This window comes from Equus asinus, chromosome 14 (genome assembly GCF_041296235.1).
Source record: "Equus asinus isolate D_3611 breed Donkey chromosome 14, EquAss-T2T_v2, whole genome shotgun sequence".
Lineage (NCBI taxonomy): Eukaryota > Metazoa > Chordata > Mammalia > Perissodactyla > Equidae > Equus > Equus asinus.
The window spans coordinates 17,897,696-17,907,749 of NC_091803.1; the positions used below are offsets into that span (position 1 = coordinate 17,897,696).

The window sequence follows — 10,054 nt, forward strand, 5'->3', positions numbered from 1 at the left end:
TTCTGTCTGTTCTGCCCTCATCGCTCAGGCCCTGGCTCCCTGCCTGCTCCCACCCCGCCCCAGAGGCCCAGCCACTGTGGGTACCATGTGTGATGGTGCACAGGGGCCCCCCGGGACCAGCTCCCCTCCCCAGCCCAGGGCACAGGCCCACAGGCTGCTCTGCCCCAGGACCCCCGCATCCCGTCCAGCCCAGCCTCTCCCACTGCCCACTTCTCCCCACCCAGCCCAGGCCCTGTCTCCTGCGCTTGCCTGGCCGCAGCTGCTCCTCTAGGCTCAGGAAAGGGAGGAGGGAGCCCGGGGTCCAGGCACAGGTGCCCACGAAGGGCTGCCTGGCCGCTGGGCAGGGAGGGTGCACAGGGTCTCTCTGGCCGAAGCCTTGGGCTCTCGCTCTGCGAGGCAACCAGGCTGAGTTCCTGCTGGCCCAGCTCACTCCCGCCAGCCCGCCGCAGACCTCCGTGGCGCACCCCCAGGCCATCTCAGCTGCCTCCCCGGGCACACCCTGTGCTCTAGCCGCATCCAGCTTGACCTCTCACCCTCTGATGCTGTCCTGAGGGTGTCTTTTCCTACCCCCACCCCCTCCATCACCATCCCTGCCTGCCTCCCGAGAGACCACTTAAACATCCTGCTCTCCCTGGGGGCCTCCCCGACTCGAACACACGGGGCTGTGCACCTGGATTCATGCCCCATGTTTCCTTGTGGGTGCATCCCGTCGCCCTTCTGGGTGGGCGCTGTGCTTGTGTACCACCCCTCTAGGCTATAAGTTCCTTGGAGGAGGGTCCCTGCCTCCCTCTCCTCAGGGTGTTCCGTGCCTGATATAGGGCCTATGCTGGGGAGCTGTTCAGAGAATGTGGGATGGGTGAATGGATGGATGGATGGGTGGGTGGGTAGCTGGTTGGTGAGTGGGTGAGTGGGTATGTATGCAAACAGACAACTGAGGTGAGAAACAGGCTGCAAGGGTGTGGTCTGGGCCTGGAGAGACTGCTCCGGCAGGTGAGGATCAGGGACGCCACATGGGAGAAGGAACAGGTCCAGTGGCTGAGCCCGTGCCAGCACTCATGCCCCCTTATCTTCCTCTTGTAGATGAAGATGATGCCAACAGACTGGGGGAGAAGGTGATCCTCCGGGAACAGGTGAAGGAGCTCTTCAATGAGAAATACGGTCAGTGCCGGGGACAGGCCCAGGGGGCAGGGTCTGTGGGGCCAGCCTTCCTGGGTGGCCCCTCCTCACTTTGCAGCCAGCATCTCCTCCGGGTGCCCCCCGCTGGCCTGCCTGCTCCCTGGGGACACGATTGCCCTGCCCATGACTGATGGGAGCTGACTCTCATTCCCCATCCGAGAACGGGGAAAGACCCCGGTCTGTGGCGCACGGCAGTGACAGTGGTCAGCGCTTGTGCTCCCCCAGGGCCGGGCTGTACGCAGAGGGGTGGCCCATGGCCAAGTGCTGGCTCATGCAGGCGCCCGTCTGCCCGGGCCTCTAGAGGAAGGGGCTTATCCCGCCGTCTTGGGGCTCAGTCTGCACGGGAGGTGAACGTGGGGTAGATGGGAGCCCCGAGATGCCAGGCTCTGTGCTGAAGGCCCCAGGGCGCCAGGGCAGAGCCCCCGACAGGGCAGTTAGTGACCCACTTGCAGCTGATGGAGCACTTTCTGGATCGCTGACGGCCAGGCTGCGACAGGGCCTCTACATATGTGACGTTGTATTTGTGCTGAATTTAGTATTATCTCCATTTTGCATTGTAGCAAAGGAGACAGGCAGTAATAAAAAAAAATTTTACAGAAGAATTTCAGAGCGTGATAAAGGAAAAGAAGAAACTGCAGTAGCGAGCGTGACCGAGAATGCTGCGGGGCGGGGGAGGGAGCCACGGCCTCTCTGGGCCGGTGAGCAGGAAAGCCCTTGGAAGGTGGGACATCTCGGCTGAGGCCTCAGTGTCAGGCTGGAACAGACGGCCAGGAGCCTGAGCAGCCGGTGGGGAGGCCCCCGGGGAGGGAAGGGGAGAGGTGGGCAAGCCTGAGGTTTCATTTTGAGAGCAACGGGAAGCCACTCTGCTGGTGGTTTGTGGTGGTGTCTTTTTCACTTTTAATTTTGCAGTCAGTTTTCAAACGTATACAAAAGCAGAGGGGAATGACATAATGGCCCGTCATGTAACCCAGACCCAGCTTCTCTGATTATCAGCATTTTACCAATCGTATTTCATCTCTGTCCACATACACAGTTTTATATTTTTAGTCCTTAAAGCAAATCCAAGATATGATATCATTTCATCCGTAAATACTTAAGTAAGGACTCTCTTTTTTCTTACGTAATAATGGTGGATTTTAAGCAGACATCAAGTCCTCATTTGTCAGTTCTAGGGGTGCGCACTTAACAAATCCTAACAAATATCAGCATTGGGTGTTAGCTTTTTAATTTTGCTAGTTGGATAAAAAAAATCGTGTGTGTATTGATTTTTTAACTCTGCAGTGTGGTGGCTGCTAAGCTGGGCCCTGCCAGCTTCCAGCCCTTTCCCCAGAGCGCTGGGCCTTTCACAGGGGGCATCTTCCCTTTGCCCTGACCCCCTGTGTCCTCTAGGTGAGGCCCTGGGCCTGAACCGGCCTGTGCTGGTCCCTTACAAGCTGATCCGGGACAGCCCAGACGCCGTCGAGGTCACGGGCCTGCCCGATGACATCCCTTTCCGGAACCCCAACACGTACGACATCCACCGGCTGGAGAAGATCCTGAAGGCCCGGGAGCGCGTCCGCATGGTCATCATCAACCAGCTCCAGTGAGTGCCCAGTGGCCGGGGCCGGGGCAGAGTGGGCGAGGGCACGGAGGGCTCTGCTTGGATCTGGGAGGGGAGTCCCCAAGCAGACCAGCCAGGAGTTGAAGAGAGAGGAGAGAGAGACCTTCACTTCACAGAATCCAGGAGACAGGCAGCTTCACACCCTCATCTCAAAGATGAGGGAACTGATACCCAGAGCGAGGAAAGGGACAGTGTAAGTCATGGTGGGTCAGCGGGGACCCAAACCCGGGCATCTGACTCCATTCAGGCTGCTGTAACAGGTGCCAGAGACCAGGTGCCTTATAAACAGCAGACATGTACTTCTCACCGCTCTGGAGGCTAGAAGTCCAAGATCCAGCTGCCAGCAGACTGGGTGTCCGGCAAGGACTCACGTCCTAGTTCGCAGATGACCGTCTCCTCTCTGTGTCCTCATATGGCGGAAGGGGCAAGGGAGCTCTCCGGGGTTCATAAGAACACCAGTCCCATTCCTGAGGGCCCCTCCCTCACGATCTCCTCACCTCCCAGACAGCTTGCCTCCTCGTGCCATTGCATTGGGATAGGGTTTCCACACATGAATTGTGGGGGACACAGACCTTCAGTCGATGGCACCAGGTGTCCTGATTCCAGCCCCTTTCTACTGAAAAACACAGCCTCGACATTCATGGGTGTCTATTTTTAAAATTTTAATTAAATTTGACTTTTTCTGACTGTACTGTTAATTTTTACCCACTTTAATATATTTAGAAAATAACAGAAATTCAGTAGTCTGGTCAGCCAGAGATAATCTCTCTCCACATTTTGCCATGTATCCTTACAGTCTTTTTTAAAAAAGCACAATAGTTTATTTGATTATTTTCAGATTTAAAAAGATTACACATGGTGGCTATAGTTAGTAATACCATATGGCATATTTGAAAGTTGCTAAGACAGTAGATCTTAAAAGTTCTCATCACAAGAAAGAAAAATTTTGTGACTAGGTGTGGTGACAGATGTTAACTAGACTTACGATGGTGATCATTTCACAACGTATGCAAACATCAAATCATTACATTGTACACCTGACACTAACATAATGTTGTATGTCAATTAGACCTCAATTAAAAAAAATACTTGCAGCAAACTTGGGAAATACAAAAAGGTAGAAGAAAAGAAGAAGATAACCCGTAACTGTAACTCTCCTTTTAGAATCAATGCTCTGGGACATTTCTTTTGTACTTTTACCCTGACACATATTTTCTTTTCAATTTTACAGTAGATGTTTTAAAATTAAAATAATATTTGCATGTGTCAAAAAAATTCAAATTATTCATGGGGCCAGTCCAGTTGCCTAGTGGTTAAGCTCGTGCACTCTGCATCAGCAGCCTGAGGTTCATGGGTTCAGATCCAAGGTGCAGACCTACACATCACTCATCAAGCCATGCTGTGGTGGCGTCCCACGTACAAAATGGAGGAAGATTGGCACAAATGTTAGTTCAGGGCCAATCTTTCTCACCAAAAATAAATAAATAAAATTATTCAGAAGGGTCTCAAATGAAAAGTAGAGACCCTTCCTCCCCTCCCACCTACAGTCCACCCCCTGAAGTAACTGCTGGAAAATGCAGGAAACCCCAGGCAAAAATGTCCAACCCCATAGGCGTACATCCCAGAGGAACCACTGAAGACGTTCTAGAGGTTTCCTGCCGTGTCTCCAGTTTTCTTTAATGCCTATTAAATATGCTTTTAGAAAATGAAACTGAGATCATAGGGTGTTTATCTGTAGACAGTAAACAAAATTGACATTTCCTGTCTGGCTGGCTTGTACACACGGGAGCGTCATCCATGTCCATGACAGCTCCCTTTAATGACTGCGTAGATACACCACAATGTCCTCCACTGATGGATATTCAGGTTGTGTTTAATTTCTTGTTGTTGTTCGTATAAATAATACTACAAGTAAAATAATAAAATAAAAATTAAAAGATACATAAAAAATAACCCTGTGGCGAATATCCATTTCCGTAAGTCTGGGCACACATTTCTGACCCCTTGGTCAGACAGCACCCTCGCTTCGGAGACGGGGAAGCCAGGCCCAGCGCAGGGGCCGATTTGCCTGGCACGGCACTGACGGCGCCAGGCCGGCCAGTGTCCACCTGCTCCAGGGGATGCTCACCGTTCTCGTGTAGGTCTTAGCTGACCAGGCTCCAGGGGCGGCAGCATCTCATCTCCCAGGAGATGGCGCCATGTCTGGGGAGCGGGGCAGAGGGAGAAGGAAAGCCCCATTTCCAACTGCTACCTCATTTCTTTCTTTTTCAGACCTTTTGCAGAAATCTGCAATGACACCAAGATGCCAGGTAAGTCCCAGGCTGGAGAGGCCACCGTTCTGCCTGTTGGGGACCAGTCTGTGGACAGATCTGGTCCAGGTGGCATGCGACAAGTGGCTGACCGCCTAGAGAAAAGTACAGTCCCCCTGCCCAGTGCCTCCCCAGGGAGCCTGAGATTTCCATCTGCAGGGCCAGTGTCCCCAGAAGGCCCAAGAGGCCTGCGGGTGCCCTTCAGAGGGGCCCTGCCACAGCACAGCTGAGCGTGTCAGACCAGCTAGACTGGACGAGGGGCAGGCTGGAGCCACGAGGAGGGGATGCCAGTAGCATGGTGGAAGCCGCCTAGGGAAGCGGGGGTGGCGTGTGGCCAGCAGCGGGTACGCAGGTTTGCGCTGCCTGAGGTGGGCTGGACCCGCCCCGATTCTGCCCGCGTTTGCAGGGTGCACGCCTGCTCCAGACCCTGGGCTCGTAGAGCCTCTCAGTCTGTGGGGACCTGCGGGCCTGCTGGTGTGATGGTTCTGTGTGAGAAGGTGTTCCGTAGGACTCAGGAGGACATGCCCCAGGTGACTGGGAGGTGCGCCTCTGATCAAGAAACCTGGATCAAGAGACATCCCACCCCTCCCTGTACAGCTGGGAAACCGCGGCCCGGAGAGGGCAAGGGACTCGCCAAGGCCACGGAGTCAGTTGGTGGCCGCCTAGAGCCTGGCATCAGGACCATCCCTCTGAGCTGCAGGCCCCAGCGTGGCTGCTCAGTGGGGACAGTGATGGATTCAGCAAGGCCGCCCCACCCTGGCCTGACCTGAGGTCTCAGCTCCAGATGAGTCCAAGCTCACGTGGAAGTCCACAGCCCAGGGTGGCACGGTCCAGCCAGAAGCCACCTCCTTCTATCCTGCACTGATCCCAAGGGCTAGGCACGGCCTTAGACCCCGGGGGTGGCGAGGCGGCCAGCTTTGGGAGCTGCCCTCAAGTCCAGGGCAGAGACGCAGACAGGCCTGCAGAGGCCTCCAGGAGGAGAGCTGGGGGAAGATGCCCAGAGGGCGGATGGCGACACTTACATTCACCACTCCCCAACCGTGGCCGTCTTGAGGGTCTTATGGTGACCCCAGGATGGCCACAGCCCTGGACCAGCACCTCTGACTTCTTTTTTTGTGGCTTCTCCCACAAAATTCCCTCCTCTCTGGCTCATTCCCTGGGCTCCTTCTGCTCCGGAGCCTTCTGTCTCCCAGCATCTCTGTTTGTGCCATGTCACAGGTCCCAGGCTCCGGTCTTTCTTCACCAGCTGGACCCACAGTTGCCTCGTGGGCCCAGCCTGCCTTCACACCGTGTCATTATGACGCCTCTGGTGGGCTGTGTCCGTTTTCTACGCAGTGGCTGGTCCACTCAGGCGAGCCCCACGCCCTACACAGCTCCACATCTTGTTTCTAAGTCTTGTGTATCCTCATCAATTTGACACGGCAGCAACCAAACCCCTGCTGAGTCCTGCTCTCTGCTGGGCTTGGTACTGGGCGTTTTCACACAATCTCCTTTGAGTCTCACATCACATTGTTTTCCCCATTTGGCTCAGAGAGATTAATCCGTTTGCCCATGGTCACACAGCTAGAAAGTGGCAGCCATGGAACTTGAACTTAGGACTTCTGACTCTAAAGCAGAGTTTCTTTCCACTGGGACACTGCCTGTTGACTCAGACCCGTGAACCGTCATCTGGAACAGCACTGTCAGGTCCAGGTCATCCCACATCAGCACTAACACTAACAACGATATGCTAGCAGTTCAGTTTCTCAGTGTTTATGCGGGCCAGGTGCATTATCTCACAGGCCCTCACAGCAGCCCTGCAGGATCTTACTCACGTCTCACTCGTGAGGAAGTGACGGTGCAGGGCCATTCAGTGATGGTCACCAAGGACCAAGTCTGTGCCGCTCCGAAGGCCATGCTCTTCACCATGGCATGCAGGGCCCTGGGGGGCTCTGGGAGTTCTGGGGAGGCTGGGACCCTGCAGGCTGGATGGTGTGGGGAGGGTGTGACGAGGCCTGGGCCTGAGCCCGCCTCGGGGTGCGGGTCTCGTGTTAGCCGAGGCCAGAGGATGGGCGAATGGGCTGCGGGGCCTGGTTAGGGAAGGACGCCGGAGAGGCGGCCTCGGCTGCTGGTGGGTGTGGAGCCTCAGATGCTGAGAAGGCGACTTTAAACCTGAAAAAGGCCTCTCCAGAGGGGCAGGGAAGCCGAGACATCGTGGCCTTGGCATCCAGCGTCAGCAGCCTCCTTTCCCACCAGCCAAAGACAGCAGCGTTCCCAAGCGCAAGAGAAAGCGGGTCTCTGAGGGGAACTCCGTCTCCTCTTCCTCCTCGTCTTCCTCGTCCTCGTCCTCCAACCCGGAGCCCGTGGCATCCTCCAACCAGATCTCCCTCGTGGTAAAGTTGCACAGAGCTGGCCCTGCCCTCTGCTCTTTGCCTTTGCCCGCACCGGGCAGGGCCACCTGCTCTGGGGCGGGGGGCGGTGGGCTCGGAGGGGCTCTGCAGCCTCAGGGTTACAGGCGCAGCTACCTGTCCTACCCAGAGACAGTGCCCCTCATATCAGGTGCTCACAGGGCCTGGGCAGAGGTCACATCCCCACGGGGCAGGTGCACAAGCCGAGGCCCAGGAACAGGAAGGGACCTGCCCAGCCCCCTGGGCAGTGCCAGAGCAGGACCCCCAGCAGACTCTCGGGTTCCCGGGCAGCCAGAGGCCTGGCTGATCTCTGTGCTTGCATCACTCCGAGCCTTGCCACAGCCCTGTGAGGGGTGGGTGTTACCCACCCTGTGTAGACGAGGAGCACAAGGGTCGGAGGACCCACTCCAGAGGCCCACCTGTTCTGCCGTGAGGCCGGGCTGGGCTCCCTCCCCGCGAGAGGAGAAGCTCACTGGGGGCTCACACTTGAGAGTTCACTGTGACTTCAGAATATTAGCTTTGCCAGCGTGAGTCCAAAGGGGGAGGATATTGGCACACATTTGAAAATGATTTTAGGATTTCTTTTTATTTTTTTTAATCGAGGTATAATTGACATACAGTGCATTATATTAGTTTCAGGGGTACAACATAACGATTCGATATTTGTATCTATTGCAAAATGCTGACCACAGTAGGTCTGGGTAACATCCGTCCACCATACATAGTCACAGAGTTCTTTTTTCTCCTGGATTTTAGGATTTCTTTGTCCTGTGACCATGTTTCCCTTCACCCCCTCCCTGGAAAACCCCAAAGGTCAAGCTGTCCTTTATCCTCCCTAGCTGGCTGAGTGCTCACAGAGGCTCCCCAGCTCCTGCCACCACAGAGAGACGTGACAGCCGCTTTGGAGAATGAGGCCTGGGGGGGCTGAGGTTATGGGGGTGGCTGCCAGTTGTGAGCCCAGCCCCAGTTCCTCAGGCCTTCATGGCAGGCCCACATCATTAGCCCCAGGACACAGGGGGGCTCTCGTCCCAAGGCTCTGTGACCACTGGTGAAGCATGGGGCCTTGAGCAGCGCACGTGCCTTCCTTGGGCCCAGCGTCTGAGGAAGCCTTTCTGAAAGCAGAGCTAAGTGTTCTGGCATTCTTCTGCCTCACCTGGAGTCCTAACCCGGACGTTTGTTCCCTCTCTCTAGCAATGGCCAATGTACATGGTGGACTATGCCGGCCTGAACGTGCAGCTCCCGGGACCCCTGAATTACTAGACCTCAGCGCCGTCAGGACCTCACTCAGAAAGACTAAGGAAATGTAATTTATGTACAAAATGTATATTCGGATATGTATCGATGCCTTTTAGTTTTTCCAAGGATTTTTACACTATATTCCTGCCACCAAGGCCTTTTTAAATAAGTAAAAAAAAAAAAAAAAGTTGCCTTTGCTCTTAACTGTTGTATGTTCTCTTTTGGAATTGCGGCCGAAGCCATCACTGGGACAAGGTCAGGGGACCGGCCAGGGCCCTCCTGCCTTGCCCAAGCAGAGGTGGTGTCCCTCACCGCTGGGCCTGGTGTCTGGGCACAGACTTCACTCATTTCTCTGCTGCTGGGGTCACGCGACCTCGGGATGAGGCGCCACCAAAGGCAAAGCGCCAGGCCGAGCCCCTGGCCTCAGGGTGTACGATGTGGTAGGGGCTGTTGGCCCCAGTAACTCAGGTGAAGTCAAAGTGTTGGCATGACCATCAAACGTGGACTCCCCATGGCGGGAGGGAAGGCATCTTGGAGGAGGGCTCTGCCTTGGGCCTGGAGGGGTTTTCAGTCAAGCTCAGGCCATCTGAGCAGCGGAGCGATGGGCCACCGCTGTGTCTCAGAAAGACCACTTTGGGGGTGGGTGGGAAGGGACGGGAGGGAGAAGACTGGAAGCAGAAGGACTGAAGGGCCTGGCCCACCGTGGCTGCTCATTCACTCCTGGTGGGGAGACAGGCATGCGGGCCACCGGTCCTGACGGGAAGAGCAGGGGCCCTCACCTGGTGCAGCAGCAGGAAAGGGTCCTGGAAGGTGGGTCTTGAAGAGCGTGGTAGGTGTTGGTGGGACCTAATGCGGAGGGGTGGGGCAGGTGGGCGTTCCACGAGGAGAGCTGCGTGGAAGGGCCGCAGAGAGGCTGGACTGAACTGGGGTGTTCCAGGAACGGGGAGTCGCTGGAGCAGAGGACCTGAGGAGAGTGGCCGGAGGTAAGAGCAGGGGTAGGTGGGGACGGTCAGCAGGTTGTGCCCTGTTCATGGTGCTGAGCTGCAGAGGAGGGACGGGGCAGAAATGCAGCTTGGGTCCTGCTGGCCAAGCCATGCACTCGGGCCAAGCTGTGTGCTTTTCCTCAGTGGCCCATGTGGAAGGCCTTGTGGGCTAGGCAAAGGAGATTGGGGGGCGGGGGTGATAGCCAGGACCAGATCTGCATTTTGGAAGGGCCCGGCTTACTGCAGAAAGGAAACCGAGGCTAGAGGAGAAGCTGGCAGACCATGTGGAAGGCTCTTGTAGTCGTTCCAGCAAGAGCTGGCGGTGGTTTGGGCCAGGTGGAAAATACCAAGGAGGCCAGCCAA

The 10,054-nt window shown here is 55.9% G+C and overlaps 1 protein-coding gene across 8 annotated transcripts in view; it reads left to right on the forward strand.

Annotated features, from left to right (window-relative positions):
• GTF2IRD1 (GTF2I repeat domain containing 1) overlaps window positions 1–8,910 on the forward strand; it is a 113,604-nt gene extending 104,694 nt beyond the window's left edge. For all 8 annotated transcript variants that reach the window (XM_070484462.1, XM_070484464.1, XM_044746260.2 and 5 more), the window contains 5 exons: window positions 1,081–1,158; window positions 2,566–2,758; window positions 5,048–5,085; window positions 7,321–7,457; window positions 8,664–8,910. In XM_070484462.1, the coding sequence (XP_070340563.1) occupies window positions 1,081–1,158; window positions 2,566–2,758; window positions 5,048–5,085; window positions 7,321–7,457; window positions 8,664–8,732 (515 nt within the window). In that variant the 3' untranslated portion in view covers window positions 8,733–8,910. The remainder of the gene's footprint in view (window positions 1–1,080; window positions 1,159–2,565; window positions 2,759–5,047; window positions 5,086–7,320; window positions 7,458–8,663) is intronic.
• Window positions 8,911–10,054: the final 1,144 nt, after the last annotated feature.